The 24,509-nt window shown below is 39.0% G+C and overlaps 1 protein-coding gene across 7 annotated transcripts in view; it reads right to left on the reverse strand.

Annotated features, from left to right (window-relative positions):
- CCDC102B (coiled-coil domain containing 102B) overlaps window positions 1-24,509 on the reverse strand; it is a 367,196-nt gene that overhangs the window by 278,708 nt on the left and 63,979 nt on the right. For 4 of the 7 annotated variants that reach the window (XM_070050063.2, XM_051851120.3, XM_070050058.2 and 1 more), the window contains 2 exons: window positions 21,303-21,520; window positions 11,342-11,450 (listed from right to left, as the gene is read on the reverse strand). In XM_070050063.2, the coding sequence (XP_069906164.2) occupies window positions 11,342-11,450; window positions 21,303-21,520 (327 nt within the window). Of the gene's footprint in view, window positions 1-1,212; window positions 7,081-11,341; window positions 11,451-21,302; window positions 21,521-24,509 lie in introns of those variants that run through there. The other 3 variants (XM_089304988.1, XM_070050067.2, XM_089304989.1) reach the window with 2 other exon arrangements.

Here is a 24,509-nt window from a genome sequence, read left to right on the forward strand (position 1 = left end):
CGTCAGTCAAGTTAGGACTTCTACAGTAAGGTTGGTGGATTAGTCAGCATTGCCCAGAGAAACAGAGCCAGGCAATGGGATCTGTATGGACATGTGTATGTTTACGTTTGCACATACATACACATTTATATATGTACATAGAGTCTACATATTATGAAATTATAAATGTATGTGCATGTACCTGTAAATACACATATTTATATATACAGATTGAGCATCCTTACTTCAAAATTTCAAATCAAAAAATGTTCAGGAAGCCAAAACTTTCTGAGCCTCAATATGACAAAATGAAAATGCCACACCTGACATTATTTAATGGGTGTCAGACAAAAACACAGGTGCACTAAAAATATTTTTTCCACGTACAGACTGTGAGACCAACAGATCCCCAAACCTGCAGTGGGCAAGCTGGAGTTCCAAGACAGTTGATGGTCAAGTTGCTATCCCTACGCAGGAGAAATGGATGTCCTGGCTGCAAGACAGGCAGGAGACATTTCCTGTATCTCCTAGTTCAGACTTTCATTCTTTGTTAAGTCTTCAACTGATTGGATGAAGGCCACTCACATGGAGAAGGACCATGCGCTACACTCAGCCTATGAGTTCAAGAGTTAATCTCACCCCCGAACACCCTCCACATACAGAATAGTGGCTGATCAAATAAATAGCAACCTGCTCAAGTTATCAAAGTCAGCATCACAGCTGGTCTTTGGGATCTCTGTGACCCCTCCAGCTTTGTGGGCTGGTAGTTTGTAACACAGTATTTTGTGCTATGGTACTTTGTGATGCAGTGCTCTGTGGTGGGCTAGGGTACCCTGTGTCTTTTATTTATTATGGTGTGGTACCTTGTGATGTGGTATTTTGTGATGGTACTTTGTGCTATGTTACTTTTTGATCTTTTTTTTTTATGGTGCGGTATCTTGTATAGTATTTCGTGATGGTACTTTGTACTGGGGTACTTTGTGATGTGATACTTGGAGCAACAGGTCCCAGTGTGCAGTACATGCCAAAATAATGAGCTTCTGGAAATAGATTCCTGAGAAGCACCACAGTCCAACCAAATCACATCTCCAAAGAGGGATCTGAACGTGTGTATTCAAGAAAAGGCTTCGCAGATGAATCTAATGGATACTGATAATTCAGCGAACTCAAAAACTTTAAACTTTATCAAAATCATCTATGTTAGAACCCTTATAAGATTCCATCAGCACCTCATTTTGTACACATTAGAAGATGTTTCAATATAAATATAGAATTATCTCCTCCATCAGCTTTGATCCTAACTTCAGAACTGTATTACAAAGGAAAATTGCCTCAAGTGACAATTACACATTCTACAATACATTTCAAAAACTACCCTCTGCTCAGGAATGTCATCTGAGGATCCTCAAACCTCCCATTTGATCCCTGAAAAAATATTGGCTAAAAGAGCCTTCTCCTTTTATGGTTGCTTCACTCTCATTAAAACCGCAGACACTAATTAGGAGGCAGCAGGCCTGGCGACACAGGGAGTCTCTGCCAAGGCCACAGCACCCTCTCCTCCGAGCAGCTACACCACTCCTTCCACACAACCCTCCACAGCTTGACCTGCTCTCCCCAGTGCAGTCCTGACCCTGCCTCATTGCAGCACTGCGCTGCAGGGGTAACAGTGACTAAGAAGCAGTCCGAAGGGAGAAATCTGGTCTTGGGAGGGGTAAAGATTAACTGGGAAGAGGCAGAAAATGAGACAAAGGATTTGAGTCCTGGAATCCATATGCCGGCAGATACCAAGGGATGGACTGTATTCTAATATTCCAGGAGCCCAGGCCTCACCACAGAAGGGGTTACTTGGTGCTTCGTTTGTGGGTTTTTTTGCTGTTGTTTTATTGGACATGGCTGTTCATTTGCTTTAAATTCCTTAGTGTTTTACTATTATTCCCTCTCATCCCTTTGGATCTTTGTTGGTTCATGGTTTATGTCCATTGCTGTTCCCTGCTCATTAGCATCTAATTAACATGATTTCAGGATATATTGGCAAACAAACTACATAAAAAGCATTTTACATGTTAGATTTTATCTGTTCTATGGAAAATTTTCATAATCAAAAAAATATTTACTTATATTTGAAAGAGAGCAGTGAGAGACAGAGAGAGATCTTCCATATACTGTATCATTCCCCAAATGCCCATAATAACTGGGTCTGGGCCAGGCCAAAACCAGGAACCCAAAACTCAAACTGGGTCTCCCATGGGAGTGAGAGGGACTCAGTTACTTGATCCCTCATCTGCTGCCTCCCTCCCAGGGTGTGGATTAGGACAAAGCTGGAATAAGAAGCCAAACCAGGACTTGAACCCAGGCACTTGGATATAGGATTGGGCATCCCAAGAGGTGTCTTAAATGCTCTCAAATAATTCACTGAAAATTTCATAATTTTTGTTAATAGATATGTATATTTGAAAATGAATATTATTCGTCCAAGAATTGAGTGTTTATGATACACTGAAGTTAACATCCATTGGTCAAGATAAACTATTTTCTAACCTAAAATGGCATATGCTGATATAATTATTATAACTTATATTGTATTGTTTCAGATATTCTAGGAAGGAAAAATAACACTATTTTTCAACCATAAAAATTCATTTTACCCATAGATGATATGTACCAAGACTCCCCAGTGGATACCTGAAACTACGAATAGTAACAACCCCTAAATGAGTACATACTGTTTTTTCCCATAAATACATACTTATGATACTAACCTACAAATTAGGCACAGTAAGAAATTGACATTAACTGATGATAAACAAACAAATTTAAAAATATATTTACATAAAAGCAATGTAAGTGTGCTCTTGCTCCCCCCCCCCAATATCTTACTGTCCTGCACTTACCTGTCTTCTGTGGTAAAGTGAGATGACACGAAGCCTAGTGATGAAGTGATGTGAGGTGAATGGCACAGGCACAGTGGCATGGCACTAGGCACTGCACTATGACCAACTGCAGTGGCTCTAAACCGAGATATCTAAGTGACTAACAGGCAGGCGGTGCAACAGCCTGGATCCACCAAAGTGGTGGTTCAAAGCCCTGCAGAGATTCACTACACAACTCAGAAACAAGTGCCATTTTCAACTTAGGAATCACTTATTTCTCAGATTTTCCACTTAGCACTCTTGGACCTTCATTGGCTGTAACTGAAACTGCAGATAAAGTGAGTGCTACTGTACCCCTCGTGGAACCAATTTTATCTCTTTCTGTAAAAGCATGTCCCTTGAAAATACTAGCAAATTGAGAGATCCTAACTCCAAGTAATTGTCCTTAAATATATATCTGGGAAATATAATGGAAGGGGGTGGTACCTACAGAATAAAAAGTATATTTCAAGTACAGGGAAAGAATGGAAAATTTTTAAGTGTACCATTCACAGACTTTTATAGGAAATGTTTTAAGTGGGACAAATCACATTCCTATTTCTAATCTGATTTTTCACTCAGGTACGTACAATCGATTACTTTGGTGTCAGTTTGGGGAGAAGAGGCTCGGGGAGCTGGGCACACACTCAGGAAACAGAAAAGAAGGCAGTGCCAAGTCCAGCTTCCCTTTCAACAAGGAAACTGGTCCTCCAGGCAGAGAGTCTAATGTGACTACAGAATGTTCTTAACCAAACGTCCCGGTTTGGGGATTTAAGAGAGGAAAAAAGTAAAGCAAACTTCAGATTCATAAAGCATGAATCACTGTGGAATAGCCCATCTGCTGGGATATAAAATACAGACAAAATGCTTCCCACTGTTAGGGACACTGTCACCAAAGGGGATACTTCCAAACCTTGCCTCTTGTTTTTTACTTTTTTTCCCCTCAAATTATTAATTTGTATAGACTGCTTATTAGCTGGTTTCTTTGTCTTGTGCTGTAACTTTTTTTTTTTTTTTTTTTGACAGGCAGAGTGGACAGTGAGAGAGAGAGAGACAGAGAGAAAGGTCTTCCTTTGCCGTTGGGTCACCCTCCAATGGCCGCCGCGGCTGGCGCACTGTGGCCGGCGCACCACACTGATCCGAAGGCAGGAGCCAGGTGCTTCTCCTGGTCTCCCATGGGGTGCAGGGCCCAAGCACTTGGGCCATCCTCCACTGATGGGGTACAGGGCCCAAGCACTTGGGCCATCCTCCACTGCCTTCCTGGGCCACAGCAGAGAGCTGGCATGGAAGAGGGGCAACCGGGACAGAATCTGGTGCCCCGACCGGGACTAGAACCCAGTGTGCCAGCGCCGCAAGGTGGAGGATTAGCCTAGTGAGCCGCGGCGCCGGCCGTGCTGTAAATTTTAAAACAACATGGCTTAGCTTCAAAGCTTGTTAAGAAATCTGATTTTAACCTATCTTTTTCTTATCATTTTGTTTTTGACACAAAGTAGATTCTGAGTAGCCTAAATCTCTTTCAAAACCACTTTAATAGTCACAGAGGTAAGCCAGTCATTTCAGTGTTCTCAGGGTTACCTTGGTAATGCCTATAAATTACCCATTAGTAGTTTAATTAATTCCAACTTACATAATTTAGTGCTTATATTACTCTTAATTACATTTGTTTAAAGAGGTCTTGACGGCACTTACATCAGCAAAGTGGTGTCCATATGCTCCATTTTCCTTCTACGTTAACAGAATTCTAAACAATGTTTAATCTGCCTCACTCTGGCCTGATAAACTCATTTATGTCATGCCAAAAAAAAAAAAAAAACAAGCTGAACACATTTTCCTGATGGATAGGGCTTCCGGGCTGAGGGTTCACTGCAACGTTCCACATAATCTACAATTCTCAGGGATGCAGAGCAGTGGGCCCAGCAGGGTAATAAAAAGACAAGTCTGGGAATTTAACTACTGTCATCACACTACAGCCCGGCCACTCTCCTGAAACACTGGCATTTGTAACTAGCAAGAAATGTATTCATTCATGTAATGTTCACCCCAACTTGCTAAGCACATTTGTTCATCCCTGCATGTAGCAAGATGCATAGTGATTGATATCTCATGAAACTGAGCTAGGAAAGGCAATGAGTGGGGGTGGGGGGAGGGTAATGAAAATACACATTTGGATAAGGCCTTGTAAAACCTCACACTTTGTTTTGAGGTAAAATAGAAAAGGAAGCCACTAGAGAGAAACAATTGCTCTTCCGTGAAGTGATGTGTAAACCCAGGAGAATGGCAGGACGTGACTCACTGGCACAAGACCAGCAGCTCTGGTAGCCGCTGCAGACAAAACAAACAGCACCTCATTGCCACAGCTCAGGAAGAACTGGTGCAGAGGACAAAGGGTTGGGAAAGGCATTTCAGACAGGAAAGCAATGGTACATGGAAAATGGAGAAAAAATTCTACTCAAAGCATCCACCCCTGTGGATGGCCACTTATTCCTCTGAGACAAGCATCTCTTGTCCCCCACACACATCCAGAAAGAGAAGGGAGTTTATCTTATCAATGAGTTTAACACGAGAGTGGGCACAAGTAGTTCTACCCCTGCCTCTCCCTCTTCTTTCTCTCCGCATTTCCTTGGGAAAGAGATATCTGGAAGAAGCACATGACCTGCAATCTTTTTTGAGGACACAATCTACACAAAGAGTGCCATGTAAAAGCAGCTCCCAGCATTCCGGTCTAGCTGCACAGATAGAAGTCAAGTTCTTACTGGGAGAGTTCAGGTTAGGAAGCCCACACTCCCTTAAATATAAGCCAAGGTCTTCACAATATGCTGATCAGTAACAGGAGGGCAGTTGTCTAATCAATGTGCCTGTTAGCAAGAAACAACATGAATAATGTTACTACTTTATGTAACATTTGACTCGTGAGTCAGAAACTACATAGATGCTTGGCCACAATCCTGTTATTTTCCTTTTGGGGTTCACATCTTGACATTTCTCAGCATTTAAACACACACACACACACACACACACACAGTTGCAATGCCAACAAGTACTCACCCATGAGTTGTAAATGGAGATAATGCACCCTGTTATCAAGCCTGGCCCACGTACATTATCCATATGCGGCCTTCTTGTCTCTCCTTTTTGCCATCTCTGGTCAGATACACAGTGTCCAGCTGTGTGACCACTGAGAAAGCTGGAGACAGAAGAGTCTCAGGAGAAGGAGGCGCCTGCTCTCCAAACACAAGTGGGAGCAATGCACAAGTAAAAATTAATCGTCTAACGGGTTCTAGTCACTGAAATTCAGCTTTTTGCTTTTTAGAGAAATTAAGAGAGAAAGCAGCAGTGTCACTGTTGGCTATCCATACCGCCAGCTTCTGGTAGTTTGGTCAGGTGCATCCGGATTTTCTTGGACTTCCAAGAAACTGCTTTGAAGGTATCTATAAAAGTATAGTCCTACGTGTTTCGAGCAAGGGGTCATATGATCCAATTGAGGGTTTTTAAATATCACTCTGCTAGGTACAACATCAGTAAAAACAGATCAACAGTAGTGGCAAGGAGATGGTGAGTTCTGTCTGGGGAGATAGCAGGGGGAAAGGAAGACAGAATTCACGATTTACATGAACCTTCTCAGTCACTTACATGGGATCATTTATTGAAATCATGAGAACAGCCATAAGAGACAAGGCTTCCAAATTTGTGTTGAGCTCACAACTGCACTGATACTCCACCATACACCTGTCTGATACGTTTCCTCAAGGACTGCATCTCGACATGTGCAGAATAGCTCTTACATGACACATCTTTTAAAGGTAAGTAGTAGTTATGGAATTGTTCCTACAATTAGCTAGTAATCATAATGTTCTGTTTCCTACGAATCAGAAAGGTGTTGAGATAAGCCTTCAACATAAGCTGTAAATAAAGTAAAGGAGTTTCACAATACCTGTGTGTCTACAAAAGAACACTGCAAATTATAAATCAGTGGTCATGTTAGGATCACAGGAAGAAAGAAGACTCTTAGAAAAGCCATTAAAAATGCCAGATGGGGCCGGTGCTGTGGCTCATTTGGTTAATCTTCCACCTGCGGCGCCGGCATCCCATATGGGCACCGGGTTCTAGTCCCAGTTGTTCCTCTTCTACTCCAGCTCTCTGCTGTGGCCCAGGAGGGCAGTGGAAGATGGCCCAAGTGCTTGGGTCCCTGCACCTACATGGGAGACCAGGAAGAAGCACATGGCTTCTGGCTTCGGATCAGTGCAGCGCCTGCCATAGCAGCCATTTGGGGAGTGAACCAATGGAAGGAAGACTTTTCTCTCTGTCTCTCTCACTGTCTATAACTCTACCTGTCAAATTTTTAAAAAAATCCAGGTAAAAGCATATAATCGTCAAAAAAAAAAAACCTAAAAAATTATTTTTCATTTTTTAGCTTGAGACTAATTTTAAAATTGTAGCAGCATTTTCACACATGAATCTTCCATTATGGAAAGAATCATAATCACCTGTTGTTAAAATGAGGTATTCTAATTATTTGTAATCAGAAGGATTCACAAGAATATAGACCATGAGATTTTGAAGAAATGATCATTTCAGTACAGTTAGAGTTTGTAATGTAACTTCAAATCAGTATGTACAGACTTGCAAAAGAAAAGCAGAATAAGTATTAAATGCAGCATGGGAACAGAATTCTGGCTGTAACACCTTAACTACTCATTCTTTCAGTTTCATTTTCAGTACTTAAAATTTTACAATTAAATTCTTATCTTTTCTCTATAAGGTCAGTGATTTAAGAATGATTTCCCTTCTAACACACACCAGACTGTCAAATACATTTTAAAAATCTGAGTCTATTAAGCACATCTGTTTCCTAGGCTAACAATTGCTCATCCTTCCATCAGCAGTTCTTAGCCAGGCATACTTTTAATATTTTCAGGTATCTCCCAAAGAATTATTCTTGCATTCTAACAATCCTATGGATAAAGAGCAAGAGCTACAGGAAAAAGTCACATCAATAGTATTTTTGATGAAAAGGAGAATAAGAAAGGAGAATTGCTATGAAGCTTTGGAGGACACATCATGATGTGCCTTTTCCTGAGGGCCAATGAACTACAGAGATTTTGAATATTTTATGATTATACTTGTAAGTCTGATATTCTAATTCTAAATGTACCATAAAATTCTGGTGCTATAATACATTATAACCCAAATGTCTGTCAACTGAAAACCGGATAAAGAAATTATGGGATATATACAAATTATGTGATAAACAAAGTACGGAGTACTACATATGGTTAAAATATGAAATCTTGTCGTTTGCAACAAAATGAATGCAACTGGAAAACATTATACTTAGTGAAATAAACCAGTCCCCAAAGGACAAATACCATATGATCTGTGGTAACTGATAGAGCACCTGAAGGGCAATCTATAGAATTGAAATTGACACTTTGAGATGCTATGACTTTGAACAGCCCTTGTCTTCTCCACTGTGGAGAAACTTTTCTTTTCATACTATTTGTTGAACTCTTTACTTAGTATAGAGTTAATCTTATGTGTACAAAGTTAATTGAAAATAGATCTTAGTAAAAAAATAAGAATGGTAATAGGAGAGGGAAGAGGAAGAAGGGTGGGAGTGCAGGTGGAAAGGTATGTAGGGTGGGTAGAATCACTATGTCCCTAAAATTGTATTTATGAAATGCATGAAGTCTGTATGCCTTAAATAAAAGGTTTCTAGGTAAAAAAGAAAGAATTAAAAAACATATGATTACATATAATCTGTTCAGTTTTTTGACATTTTAAAAACACTATCATAGTCTATAAAACTTTACATATATACAAATTGCTTTTTAAAAATTAATATTACACATTCCTTGAGAAGTTGAAAATATTTTTAAAACTAATCTCATACAAATAATTCAAACCATATTTATAACATCTTATTTATAATAACTTTTCATCATCTAAAATAAAAATTCGATTTGGGGGCCAGCATTGTGGTGTAACAGGTGTGGCAGTCACCTGTGACACCAGCATCCCATATGGGTGCCAGTTCATATCCCAGAAGTTCCACTTTTTTTTTATTTGTTTATTTAAAGCAGAGTTGCAGAGAGAGAGAGAGAGAGAGAGAGAGAGAGAGAGAATCTTCTATCCACTGGTTCACTCCCCAAAATGGCTGCAACAGCCAGAGCTGGGCTAAGCCAAAGCCAGGGGCCACAAGCTCCTCTTGGCTCTTCCATGTGGGTGCAGGAGCCTGAGTACTTGACCCATCTTTCTCTGCTTTCCCTGGCACATTAGCAGGGAGCAGGATTGGAAGTGAAGGAGCCAGGACTTGAACCAGTGCCCATATGGGATGCCAGCACTACAGGCAACAGCTTTAACCATTATGCCACAGCACTGGCGACAGCTCCACTTCTGATCTAGTTCCCTACTAATGCCCTGGGAAAAGCAGAAGATGGACCAAGTATTTGAGTAGCTGTCACCCACATGGGAGACCTGGATTAAGCTCCTGGCTCCTAGCTTCAGCATGGTCAGCCTTTGGCATTGCAGCCATCTAGGGAGTGAAGCAGTGGATGGAAGATCTCTTTCTTTCTCCCTCTAACTCTTTCAAAATAAATAAAATCTCTTAAAAAATTAGTTTTCCTTCATTGCCATTCATTATTCAGTTTTGACATTCACTTAACTGAAAAATGCAATCAAAACTTAGGACAAATTTTCTAAAATTTTTAGATTTTTTTCTGTCTCAAAAATCCTGACAGCATTTTACACAGCAAAAATATTATATATACATACACACATATACATACATTATATATACACATATATACAAGCATATATACATATACAATATGTATGGATCTCTCTCTCTACTGATGGTCATCAAATATAGTTACAATTTATACTGAGTAATGCTATATTTATGTGTTTTCCCCCTTATATCTATACAAATTTATTAGGCAATTTAGAGAGGCACTTTCAGATTTGTCATCAAAAAAACAAAACTTTGAAAGAAGGCATTAAGCATGTTTCCATAAACACTGCTTTGGAAACCACCGCAGAAGCATGACTTCCCCAGTTTCCCAATAAATGCTGAATTACTTGAATGAAAAGGCGTCTTCTGAAACAGAGGAACATCATCAAGTCTGCACTGCACACTAGTGGTGAGAGGTGGTAAATGCAAATAACTTTTTGAAACAAATTTCAGATTTCTATTCTAAATGTTAACTTTTACAGTCATGTTTAGTGTCTATTATCTTATAGAACATACACACATATGTACGCTGTGTTGTGAAACATTTTTTCAGTTTACATTAATTTACTCTGAATGTTCACCTTCAGTCATCATGCTTAGCCATGTACCTATGCATGTATTGTTTGTGTGCATGTAGAAACACATGTGTGTTTCTCACACTTGCTGAATATCAATGTATTTCAAATTCGACTGTCTCTATTTTGGCTCACTAATTTTTTTGCTTTGCTCATTATTTCCCACACACATATTCAGTATAATATTTTGTACACAGAATATGTAGAATACTGTTTAAATAGCAAATATTAATACTTCATTGAAATACGGGAGTTCATGACAACATTTTAATGATGAAAATGCAAAAGTATAAGAGCAAGTAACTTGTCCCAAATAGCTATGATGCCAGTATGAAAAGTATCAAAATATACTTAAGACGAACTGATATTTTTATATGTTTTCATAAAAGAAGATAAAATAATTTTGATAGCACAAGGCTCACCCCTCATATGCACTAGAATGAATAATTGTGTCATGTGGTGGATCACTGACCATTTCACTGTTGATACATGACAAAAAAATCATGCTGTTCATTTGAATCCATATAGTAAGAATTTTACAACAGATAAAGGCTAGTATAAAATTGTGTGTGTGTGTGTGTGTGTGTGTGTAATTTAGAACAAGATTTCCTGTAGGCCAGCGCCGCGGCTCACTAGGCTAATCCTCCGCCTTGCGGCGCCGGCACACCGGGTTCTAGTCCCAGTCCGGGCGCAGGATTCTGTCCCGGTTGCCCCTCTTCCAGGCCAGCTCTCTGCTGTGGCCAGGGAGTGCAGTGGAGGATGGCCCAAGTCCTTGGGCCCTGCACCCCATGGGAGACCAGGAGAAGTACCTGGCTCCTGCCATCAGATCAGCACGGTGCGCCTGCCGAAGCGCACCGGCAGCGGCGGCCATTGGAGGGTGAACCAACGGCAAAAGGAAGACCTTTCTCTCTCTCTCTCTCTCTCACTGTCCACTCTGCCTAAAAAAAAAAAAAAAAAAAAAAAAAAAAAATTCCTGTAACCCAAATTTGACTGAGTTCACTACTAAAATATTAATTCAAATATTCTTCTTTGAAGGAAATTCAAGTTTTAATCACCTTTCCTCTGTCTGCTGAGCCTCCTGCTAATAGTTAAATATTCAGAGAATGCCCTGAGCTTCATTTCTTCTTTTACATTATATACCTCCATACCTCTTTCACATTTTTTGGCTTCAATTCTTTCAGTTCTTCATACTTCAGTTTCCATAATGACAATGCTGACTCTAATCGTTCAACTTGTTTTTCCAAAGCTTCACGCATTCTAAATAATTTAAGAAATAAAGAAAACACACTTTCAATTTTAAGATAATTTTGGAAATGTGTACAATGTCCTACTTGTCGATTTTTATATTTGTACATAAGTATGATACAAACATCTGTTGTTAAAATATAAATATTTAATAAAGCTTGGTTTAATTTGTTATTCTGTCATTTAACTTTTCAATAGACTAAGCATATTTAATTCGACTTTGCCAGTATTGACTCTCAGCCTTTTCTCTTATATTTTGTGCATTTCTCTGCATTTTTCTCATTCATATTATTTCTTTGACCTTGGGGAATATATGTTTCTAATTTTCACAGGGTTTTACCCATCTTTATATTTTGACTGGATATAGTTGAAGAATCCTTTGAGAAGATATAGCAAAGAACACACTAACAATTTTAAAATTCAATCATTTATGGGGATATATAAACAATTTTTAAAGAGTTTCAATTATGTATTAATAAACAATCTCACTATGGCCTTTTTAAATTAAATCTTGATGTGAATGGAAGGAGAGAAGGAGCGGGAAAGGGGAGGGTTGCGGGTGGGAGGGAAGTTATGGGGGGGGAGAAGCCATTGTAATCCATAAGCTGTACTTTGGAAACTTATATCCATTAAATAAAAGTTAAAAAATAATAAAAAAAACCAATAGAAACTATAAAAAAATAAAGTAACTGAAATTAATTTCCCACTTTTTGAACTAGCAACAGAACTGGGATTAAAATATGAGCCTTTAATATCCTAACCAATGCATTTTTTTCTTGGCACATAACATCCATTAGAGTCACTAAAATTCATTGCTTAATTTGCAGGTGTAATTAGCATGTTTCAGCCATTGCAAATGGCCCGTCATTATCTATATGGTAGATTAATTAAATGACTATTCAAAAATATTTTTTTCCTCAACTTCCCTGGACAAAGCTGACTTCCTCACCTTCAGTTCTAGGCTTTGACTACACAACATGAGTGACAGATCACAACTTTGAAAAGAACTTGTGTGTTTGGGCTCTAGCTAATTCTGGTTGTTATATGACACTGAGGGTTTGTGGATGTTGTTAGAACCTCACTGTATTTATAGTTAACTATTACATACACCAGTCTATTTCAGGGATGTTAAATGTCACTAGAAAGAATGTACAAACATATTCACAGAACTAGAAAATAAATGCAGATTCCAAATTGAATTTCATTTACATATTTATAAGAAATGTGATTTTTCCCAGTAGCAATACTATGAAAATAATTCAAGATAATGTTAGACTCTAAATATATTAGTTTCATCCAACTAAATGGATAAGGACCCTATTAAAAAGTTATATAATTATATTTTTCATGAATTAAACCATAAAATTGGAACAGGATATGAAATAATTAGTGAGAGCTTAGTTTAACCTCAGAAGACTCAGGTTGCCAAGAAAAATTCAGCACCATTCATAGGACTTTGGTTTGGAATCCCTTGTTAACAGAGCAAATATATCATATTAAATTAACAAGTAAGAAGATGTAATTTAAAAATCTAGGTCTCATGAACCCTGTCTATGATTATAGCTCCATATTTACATTCTCAGCCAAAATTTCTACGGGATAAGTAAACCTGGCCAGCTGATGACACCCAAGGGGCATGCCAGGGCGTAATTTTTGTCCTTAGTGTCTAAGATGTTAAGTATTACATATGGAAATTACAAGAACACCAAATATTAAAATTTTGAGTTTAATTAGAAAGTATACATAGGGGCTGGTGCTGAGGGTGGGGCCACCGCCTGTGGTGCCAGCATCCCATGTGGGTGCCAGTTCTAGACCTGGCTGCTCCACTTCCGATCCAGCTCTCTGCTATTGCCTGGGAAAGCAGTAGAAGATGGCCCAAGTCCTTGGGCCCCTGCACCCGCAGGGGAGACCCGGAAGAAGCTCCTGGCTTCAGATTGGCACACCTACGGCCATTGCAGGCATCTGGGGAGTGAACCAGTGGATGGAAAATCTCTCTGTCTCTCTGCCTCTGCCTCTCTGTAATTCTGACTTTCAAGTAAACAAATAAACTCTTAAAAAAAAAAGTATACACAGAAACTACTACACACTGAAACACGTTGCATTTCTGATATTTGACCAGGTTTTAAGTTTTGGATGATAACATAAATTAAAATATTTATTGGACATTGACTTAGAATTGTGAGTTAAAAGTGTAATGAAATTGTTAAACTAGCAATTTCCCTGAAATGTTTAAGAATCACCATATTTGGGGCAGGCGCCGCGGCTCAATAGGCTAATCCTCTGCCTTGCGGCGCCAGCACACCAGGTTCTAGTCCTGGTTGGTGCACCTGATTCTGTCCCGGTTGCCCCTCTTCCAGGCCAGCTCTCTGCTGTGGCCCTGGAGTGTAGTGGAGGATGGCCCAAGTGCTTGGGCCCTGCACCCCATGGGAGACCAGGAGAAGCACTTGGCTCCTGGCTCCTGCCTTCAGATAGGCGCAGTGCGCTGGCTGCAGCGTGCCGGCGGCGGCGGCCATTGGAGGGTGAACCAAAGGCAAAAGGAAGACCTTTCTCTCTGTCTCTCTCTCTCTCACTGTCCACTCTGCCTAAAAAAAAAAAAAAAAAAAAAAAAAAAAAAAAGAATCACCATATTTGAAATTTTAATTAAATTTACATGAGTAGAATCAGAATATTTTTTCAGCAGTTGAAAATTTTAAGCACCAAATGGAATGTTAAATTAATAGAAATAATATTTTCTTTTAATTAACTACATTTGCTTACTGGTATATACATTGATAAATTTCCTTCATTAAATTCTGAAAATTAGTTTTGACAGAAATAGTGACAGACTATAGTTAATAATTTGAAAAAATCTATTTCAAAGCCCATATATTCAAAAGCCCATATATTTTATGAAATCAAATATAAGTGAAAAGTAATCTCAAAACTAAAAGTCAAACTTTCCAGTTCACATTACTATAAAAATGATTTATAAGTACCACAGAATAAATGTTGATCCTCAAAAACACTGTCAAAATTCCTGGAGTAAATATTATTTCAGAGTTTTGTACATAATTTAAGAACATCTCAAATGTTACATTAAACTTTTAATTTCAGATGTGTATATATATTGATATAACCTAAAATATTTTTCTATGCTATATCTAGATCTAGAATGGTCACAACCAGTCCACAAAATAAAAACATAATTCTGCCAAAGCAAATTAAATGAATAATGGTTTTTATTCCTATTTAAGGTAAATTAATAATGCTTTGGAAATAGTGATTTTTATCTCTTTAATTATATGTTTTAAATTAAATAATTGACATACAAGATTTTTAGGAAAGAAAATTTTCTATTTTTATTATGTGTAAAGAGTTACAATTGAGTAAAGACAGTGAGGGAGAAGACAAGCATTTCATAAAAATTTATTGAATGACAGACACCTTGACACTTGAGTATTTTTAGTATGTTCCCATCAAAGAAATTTTATGACTTTTTCAAGCAAGCATCAAGGTCATTGCACATCTAAATTTATGCAGCAGAGGGCACTCCACAATGGAAAGTCAAAATGTTCAGGAAAAACAGAAGTAAAAGTATGTGTTCATTTTGGTGCAAAATGTTTTTTCTTAGTTTGTGGGAAATGCATATTACAAAATCCATGTATGGATTTTTAAAATTATTTTCAACAAAAGAAACTCATTTAAACTACATTTTCCACAAAGTTTTTTAAGTACTCTCATATAAATCCTTAATTTCTTGGCCTAGTCAATCTATTCTATTTTTCAGAGATGTTTTCAAAATAATTTTTTAAAAATTTATTTGAAAATCAGAGTTACAGATAAAAAGAAAGAGACAGAGAGGAAGAGGTCTTCTGTCCCCTGGGTCACTCCCCAGATGCCTGCAATGGCTGGGGATGGGCCAGGCTGAAGTCAGGAGCTCCATCTGAGTCTTCTACATAGGTAGAAAGGGCCCAGGCACTTGGGTCATCCTCTGCTGCTTTTCCTAGGCCATTAGCAGGGAGCTGGGTCAGAAGTAGAACAGCTGGGACATGAACCAGCACCCATATAGGATGCTGGTATCACAGGCAGCAACTTCACCCACCATATCACATTGCCTGCCCTCAAGTCAGTTAGTTCTATCGTTCAATTTATAGTTGAAATGTATACTAGCCAGGCCAGCATTGTGGCACAGGGGCTTAAGCATCCACTTGCGACACCATTATCCCTTATGGGTGCCTGTCTGAGGCCCAGCTGCTCCACTTGCAATCCAGCTCCCTGGTAAAGCAGCAGAAGATGGCCCAAGTATTTGGTCTCCTGCATCCACATCCATGTGGGAGACCTGGAAGAAGCCCCAGGCTCCTGGCTTCGGCCTGGCCCAGTCCCAGCTGTTGTGGCCATTTGGGGAATCAACCAGTGGATGAAAGATCTATCTCTAACTCTTTCAAATAAACAAAAAATAAATCTTAAAAAAAAAAAGAAATGCATACTACTGTCATGTTGTTCAAACCACAACAGGATAAAAAGTCTACCACTTGCATTAAAGGATATTCTGTATCTTCTGCACAAATTTTTAAATAATTCAATAAGATGAAGCTCAGCAAAAATATGAGGATACAAGCTTTTTAATTTTATGGAAATATATGATTTTTGCTATAAAATTTTTGATACTTTATTAATTATAATCATCCCATAATAACTGAAGTAAAGTTGGGAATATAGACAGGAAGATGCCTTGAAATATTTGAAAAATTCATTCTCAGAAATAAAAGGTACTAAAACATTAATATCTAGGGATAAATGTGAATCATTTTGGAACTGTAGAAAATATCATCAAAAATATTTAATCAGTATTTTCTGAAAGCATCTATTGATGTCAAAATGTTTCTCCTGAATCAAAATAATTATCTTATAATAGCATGTATATATTCATTTTTATAGCAGTCTAAAATTTAAAGTTAGCATTAAACTGTTGGTAATATATACTTTTAATAAGAAACACATGAGTGTGTGTCAGCTAATGATTGTACTCCCAACCATGACAACTTTCAGCAGCAGGCGTCATATGTAGTTAATTTAATAAGATATGCATTTAAAGAGGACTGTTACGCCCAGAGGACCATGGGACAAAGCCACACTCATGCCAGAGAACTGGTGCTATGAAGAATCCCCACTGCCTGTGGCCTTCCGGTCACCTGCACCCTCTCCTGTTATCAATTATGTGTTCTAAATGCCAAAACAGCCCATCAGAACATTCCATCACATGGTCTTGTTCACTTAAGATCTGACATTGCCAAAGCTCCTCTTCCTAAATGTTTAGGTGCATCTAGCTCCGTAAGAGGATCAGATTTCCTGCAGACATCCCAAATTTTCTACCTGGCAATTTTTATTTGTCATAATATGCAAATCTTATTATATGAGAAGTCTGTTTATATGAGGTAATTATTCATGAGACTGAAAAGTGCTCCAAGTGCAAATGTTTACTCTATTTGACAAGGAGGTTCTAGTAGGGGGCAGAAGTGGAAATGACCCCCTGAGTTTCTTCAACTAATCCCTGTGTATTATCAAGAGAATTTTCCCACTAGATGGGAACATGGGAAAATTATATTTGCATCCCACTCACTGAGATTCCAGGGGGAAGGACTTAGAAGACTAGACAGATTTATAGTTAGAATGTACACTACACATCCTTGGGAAACTGTCTTCTGATAGAAAAATAGATTGCAATTGTCTCATGTGGATTGCATGCCAATGCTGATTTATAGGCACATGCACCATGACTCACAATGTCCACACAGTGGTTCCTTAAACAGGAGAGGGAAGACAAGGCCAAATCAGAGGGCCCCTTTCCCCTTATCCCTTGGTCTGTGTTTTATATGTTGAAGTTGCTGAGAACTGGATGATTTACTTACTCTTAGGAGTATTCATTTATTCTAATGAGCATATAAAACATTTATGTTTCTGTGTGTGTTTATGTGTATTAATGAGCATGTGAAGACAGTGTGCCCATATTTTAAAAAGATACCTCGGAATAGAAAATTTGCACCTAGGACAAGGCTGCTTCACGTTATTCGTATTACACTACCTCAGCACAGTGACTTTGTGAATGGCTTCAGGAGATGGTTGTAACACCAAAAGGTTAAATTCCTCACTAAAGACAAACACGGGGATTATAACAACTGAGGCTGGTGTCGTGGCTCACTTGGTTAATCCTCCGCCTGTAGCACCGGTATCCCAAATGGGCACCAGGTTCTAGTCCCAGTTGCTTCTCTTCCAGTCCAGCTCTCTGCTGTGGCCAGGGAGGGCAGTGGAGGATGGGCCAGGTGCTTGGGCCCCTGCACCCGCATGGGAGACCAAGAGGAAGTACCTGGCTCCTGGCTTCGAATCGGTGCAGCACCGGCCATGGCGGCCATTTGGGGAGTGAACCAACAGAAGGAAGCCCTTTCTCTCTGTCTGTCTCTCTCACTATCTGTAACTCTACCTGTCAAATAAAAAAAAAAAAAAAAAGAAAAGAAAAGAAAAGAAAAGAAAAGAAAAGAAAAGAAAAAGAACTCAACTGAGACCCATAGGTCCAGATAGCATTAACGCTAACATATGCATAAGCCTCAAATTTCAATGTGTTCTATTTTCTACTAACATGATTGCTTCTATTAGGAGTTTAAAACGTCTGTCCTCAGGAGCCGGCACTGTGGTGTAGTGGGTTAAAGCCCAGGCCTGCAGCGCTAGCATCCCATACGGGTGTTGGTTCAATCCCAGCTGCCCCACTTCCAATCCAGCTCTCTGCTAATGCACCTGGGAAAGCAGCAGAGGACGACCCAAGTGCTTGGGTCCCTGCATCCACATGGAAGGCCGAGAAGTTCCTGGCTCCTATTGTGGCCATGGAAGACCTCCCACCCCCTTTCAAATAAATTAAATAAATCTTGAAAAAAAAAGTCTATCCTCCATATTCATGGGATCCACACCACAGACTCAACCAAGCAGCAATCAAAAACACTCAGGAAAAGAAAATTATCTATACTAATCATTTCCTTAAAAATGCAATACAACAGCTATTTTCACAGCATCTGCATTGAAGTAATCTAGAGTTGGCTTTAAGTATGGGGGGGTGCATGTAGGATATATGCAAATCCTATGTTATTTTATATACAGTAAGAGACTTGAGCACTTGCAGGTCTTGGTATCAGTGGGGAGTCCTCGAGCCAGCCCCCAGAGATACCCAGGGTATTATTCTGATGACAGAATAAGGATTTTGTACATAGATGCTTGTATTGTCACACTCTATTAATAGGTAAAATATTAAAGACCTGAAAAAGGCAATTACTGGCACTTCCACATTTCAGAGGGCCTAATGGAAACCCCTGGCAGACAGAAGACGGTGCACAATATTTGTGAATGACTTGTACATGTGCTCAGCACTATTTCAGTCCATTTAAACTAGAAGATTGAAATCATTATAACATGTGCTTAAATTTAAACGACTTCAAATAATTCATATAAAATTAAAAGTTTGTATTGCATTGCAGAAAAAAATTGTAAATCCATGCATAATTTTTATAAATATTTTCCACAAACATTTTGAAGACTTTGTGTACACAGTACACTGTGTGTGTGTACAGAGAGAGAGAGAGTCTTGTAGTTGAAGACATAAAAAACCATTATGTTTAGATTTGGGGACCACATTTTAAAGTGAATCAAATATTCTACACCATGCTGATAATTTTTAAGCTGATTGCAAAGACACAAAAAGAAACACTGACTATTTTGTATTAGCTTCTTTCCCAGAAATGATCTGTGTGTGATCCTTAGAAGAATTCTGTGAAGGAGGCCAGGAGAGACATTTTGCAAAGGTGGCTCCCATAATGACCACATCCTATATGCTCTGATTATAAAGTGATTTTGACGTCTTCTTTGACCTGAGTCAACCTTTGAGATTGCCTCCACCAATAAGTGTATTAGAAGCAATATCACCAATCTTTAAAAAGATTTTTGAACTTTTATGTTCATTTCATTTGAAAGGCAGAGAGACAGAGACAGAAAATTTTCATCTGCTGGTTCACTCCCCCTCCAAAGGCTCACCACAGCCAGGACAGGGCAAGGCTTGAAGCCAGGAGCCTGGAATTCAATGATTCCCCTTTGTGGTTGGCCATCACTTTCTGCCTCTCACGGTGTACATTACAGGAAGTCGGCATGGAACTTGAGCCTAGGTATTCTGGTAGGAGATACAGGCACCCCAAGTGACATCCTAACCACAGTGCCAAACACCAAGGCTGCTATGGGATTTTTGAGGAGAGGTCATTAAAATGCTATAAATTTCTGTATAGTTTTAAGTCATTCACATGAACCTTAGGCAATTCATGTGGAGAAGCCAAGCATTCATGGGGATAAGACCATTCAGGCATTCCAACTGAGAGCCCAGGAGAGAATCAGAATCTATCAGGCATGTGATTGGGTAAAACATCAGGTATTGCAGCTCCCAACCTTCCAGTCACCACTGCCTGTGAATCATCCAAGCTCAACCTTCATGGGAGAGATAGGCACCATGCAAAGCCATGACTAATCTACAGAATATATCTTGGTTTAAGAACAATTGTTCAGGAACGTATTACAAAACAATGGATAACCAAAAGACAACATCACTCGCGGCTCAATAGGCTAATCCTCTACCTAGCGGCACCGGCACACCGGGTTCTAGTCCCGGTCGGGGCGCCAGATTCTGTCCCAGTCGCTCCTCTTCCTGTCCAGCTCTTTGCTGTGGCCCGGGAAGGCAGTGGAGGATGGCCCAAGTGCTTGGGCCCTGCACCCACATGGGAGACCAGGAGAAGCACCTGGCTCCTGCCTTAGGATCAGCACGGTGCGCCGGCCACAGCGCGCCAGCCGTGACAGCCATTGGAGGGTGAACCAATGGCAAAAAAGGAAGACCTTTCTCTCTGTCTCTCTCTCTCTCACTATCCACTCTGCCTGTCAAAAAAAAAAAAAAAAAAAAAAAAAAAAAAAAAAGATAACATCACTGTCCCTGCTGTCATTTAAACCTTTTAAAATTTTTTCTATTGATTGGAAAGGCAGAGTTACAGAAAGAGAGGGAGAGACAGAGAGAGAGGTCTTCCACCCACTGGTTCACTCCCCAAATGGTTGCAACTGCGAAGGCTGGGCCAGGCGGAAGCCAGGAGCCAGGAGCTTCACCCAGGTCTCCCATGTGGGTGCAGGGGCCCAAGCACTTGGGCCATCCTCTGCTGCTTTCCCAGGAGCATTATCAGGAAGCTGGATCAGAAGTGAAATAGCCAGGACTTGAACTGATGCCCTATATAAGCTGCCAGCATTGCAGGCAGTATCTTCATCCACTATACCACAACATTGCCCCACTGCCCCTATTCTTACAAAAGGGACAGCAGTCCAGTTATGATATAGCAAAAATATAGCCAAAGCAAATGAATAACCAGGTCACTTAATCACAAGCCTAGTGCTCTTTCCCTATATACCATGACGCTCAATGTGTAAAAAATCTTGTTCAGCAATGAGTGCCTTGCAAAATTGTGATTTGTCTGTTACTTATGGTAACATTCATTATTTTATTGAATCACTGAAGTCCAAAGCTGCTGTAAAAACTAGATATACACTAGATATTTTAATCATATATTAAGAATTCAAATAGTTAAAAGTGAATCTCAAAGATGATAATGTGCTTATAATAAGTCAATTTGAAAGAATAAAAGAAAATCTCTAAATTACTTTTCAAAATTCAAAATGATACACAAAATTCATTTTTTGAATCTTAGAAAGTAATAGATAAACATGAGAAAATACATTACCCAGCAACCAGTTGATCAGACTTACCAATTTTAAGAAGTTTGAAATCAGACTTGGTTAAGGAAGACAATGCTTAGAACTTACTCTCTTTCTTTCCAAAGGATTTTCTGGAAGTCATCCAAATGCACCTGCAAAGTTGACACGTCAGTTACGTCATTCTCCAAAGGCAGATTTATAGCTGGTAGTCTTAGCTCAGGTTTCATTGCACAATTTCCAGAACCACATTTCTTAAATAAATCAGGACTATCTAGATTGGATTTCATCTCCTCATTTAATCTTAGTGGATCAATAATGACATCTTCCTGGGGGGAAAAAAAGCATAAAACAGTTGTTATTGTTGAATGTTTAACTCTTTCAGAGAAAAATAATAAATAATAAATGCAGTATCAAATGGAAATAAATGTTATGATATAGTGTCAAATCCATTCATTTCACTATCATTCTGTAAGATTATTTTGATACAGTCAAACTGACTTGCCTTCTTTTTCTTTATTTTCCCCCACTGTTTTTTATTACTTTTTTTATAATTTTATTTAAGGACTTGCCTTCTTTTACAAACTTAAATTTCTATGTTCAACCTTACTATAGTAAAATACATTTCTCAAAACTTCTACTCTTTTAGTTTGTTTTAATTTAATATTTCATAATTATAGCTTAAAATAACTCAGCATAAACTTTAACTGCTTTAAAAAGTTTTTGAGTTGACAAATCTCTTCAAGGTTTCCTTTTCACAAAACACTTGAGAGTTACAAAGAAAAGCCAACTGGTTGTTTTTAACATTTTTGGGATGAAAGAGTAGAAAGAATTTTCAGAAAGCTCTTGAATATTTTAATAGGTATGTTTATTGACATTTTGTTCACTAGTCAAATCTCAAGTAGAATTGATTGGGACATATTAATAAATGAGTGCCAATTATCAGAATAGCACACAGTGCCAAAAATCGTATCATTACAATATTTCACTGAACTGATTCTGTACATATGTGCCTAAAATTAAATTTGCCATGAGTTATGGGTTTTAAATTAAATAAATCCAAGCTCAAATAAAATCAATGATATTTAATTTTTAATATTTTATTCTTAAAGTACTATGTGTCCGGGACGGCACTGTGGAGTAGCAGGTGAAGCTGCGTCTGCAGTGCTGGCATCCCATACAGGCGCCACTTAAAAGTCCCAGCTGCTCCATTTCCAAACCAGCTCTCTGCTATGGGAAAGCAGCAGAAGTTGGCCCAAGTCCTCGGACCCCTGAACCTAGAAGCTCCTGGCTCCTGGCTTCAGATCGGCCCAGCTCCGGCCATTACAACCATTTGGATAGTGAACCAACAGATGGAAGACTTCTCTCTCTCTGCCTATGCCTTTCAAATAAATAAATAAATCATCATATAAAATATTTTTGAAAGTACTATGTGCCCCAGTCCTTATGTAGGCCAGTGGATGGGAGTGCTCTCTGTTTGCTTTCTGACTCTCATATAAAAAAAATTAAAACTACCATTTCTATGCCAGGTTACCTAGCTTTATTTATTTCTTAATTCTTTTAAGAATATTGTAGCTACATATATCATGTTGAAAAGTAATAAAATCAGATGTGTGTCCCTGAATACAGTAGTAGGACAAATGACATATACCCTGGAATCTTTCTCACTGGCCTAGTGTTAGCATAAAACTGATCAAAATGAAAACAGCTGATTGAGGCTTCTTCTATCACAAATATGAATTTACCTACAATCAAGAGTAATTTTACCTGTTTTCCAAAATAAAGAAACTTTTAATAAGTACCTACTATGTATGATTAGTTCTTTTTTTAAGATTTATTTATTTATTTGAAAGTCAGAGTTACACAGAGAGAGGAGAGGCAAGAGAGAGAGAGAGAGAGAAGACAGAGAGGGGTCTTCCATCTGCTGGTTCACTCCCCAAGTAGCCGCAATGGCTGGAGCCACGCCAATCCGAAGCCAAGAGTTTCTGTTGGGTCTCCCATGTGGGTGCATGGGCCCAAGGATTTGGGCCATCATATACTGCTTTCCCACGCCATAGCAGAGAGCTGGATCGGAAGTGGAGCACCCAGGACTCAAACCTGTGCCCATATGGGATGCCAACGCTTCAGGCCAGGGCGTTAACCCGCTGCGTCACAGTGCCAGCCCCTGATTAGTTCTTAACAGTGGTGACACAGAGATACTGTAATGAAACCTCAAAATACTGTGAATGTCTCAACATAATACATTTGAAGAGAAACCTTCATTTTCAAATGCAAAGCCTGGTTCATTCATATAATTCATTGTAATAACCAAGAATTAGTTTATGGATTCAAGGAACATTGTACTAGCTATGTCTCTAATACAAATACTCAGATATGCCATGACACAACTAAATTTTAAGAATACATACTGTCGGCTGGTGCTGCGGCTCAATAGGCTAATCCTCCGCCTGCGGCTCCGGCACTCCACATTCTAGTCCTGGTCGGGGCGCCAGATTCTGTCCCGGTTGCTCCTCTTCCAGGCCAGCTCTCTGCTGTGGCCCAGGAGTGCAGTGGAGGATGGCCCAGGTTCTTGGGCCCTGTACCTGCATGGGAGACCAGGAGAAGCACCTGGCTCCTGGCTTCAGATCAGCGCAGTGCGCCGGCCGGCCGCAGTGGCCATTTGGGGGGTGAACCAACGGCAAAAGGAAGACCTTTCTCTCTGTCTCTCTCTCTCTCACTGTCCACTCTGCCTGACAGGAAAAAAAAAAAAAATACGTACTGTCTCTCCAGAGACATATTCAAAGGTACTAATGACTTAGATTGTCATACTAAAAAAAATCTATAGGAAAAAAATGTCAGTAGACTAAATACACAAAAGGAATTGCATTATTACAGCCTTTTAAAAATTTTCATTGATAATGGAATCTAGATTATACCTACCTGAAGTTCCATACTTCATGGAAAGGCTTAAGATTTTAGATAGAATTGTAGAGATGCCATCTAATACATAATATGTTTTTAGAGATGGAATTTAGTAGGAAGAAATAACAATGTAAAATGAGTTCCATAAGTTCTCCAAAGTTCCATGGGGTTCCTTACCAGGTTAAACATGAGGAGGGGAGATTCCTGGATAAAGAATGTATAAATGGCTAGATTAAATGAAACTTTCTAAGTTTATTTTGTGCAAAATTCTCAGAAAAGTCAAGCTCAAAGTATACTAAATAAGTCTAAGAGTGACTATGCAAAGCATTTCCTGGTTCCCATTTTACAAGGAGTTAATCGTGAGACCAGAGTTCCAAACCCTGGGAAATATTCAAACTATCCTATGAGTCATTTGTT

This window comes from Oryctolagus cuniculus, chromosome 10 (assembly GCF_051225735.1).
Source record: "Oryctolagus cuniculus isolate XC-2025 breed Fujian yellow rabbit chromosome 10, ASM5122573v1, whole genome shotgun sequence".
Lineage (NCBI taxonomy): Eukaryota > Metazoa > Chordata > Mammalia > Lagomorpha > Leporidae > Oryctolagus > Oryctolagus cuniculus.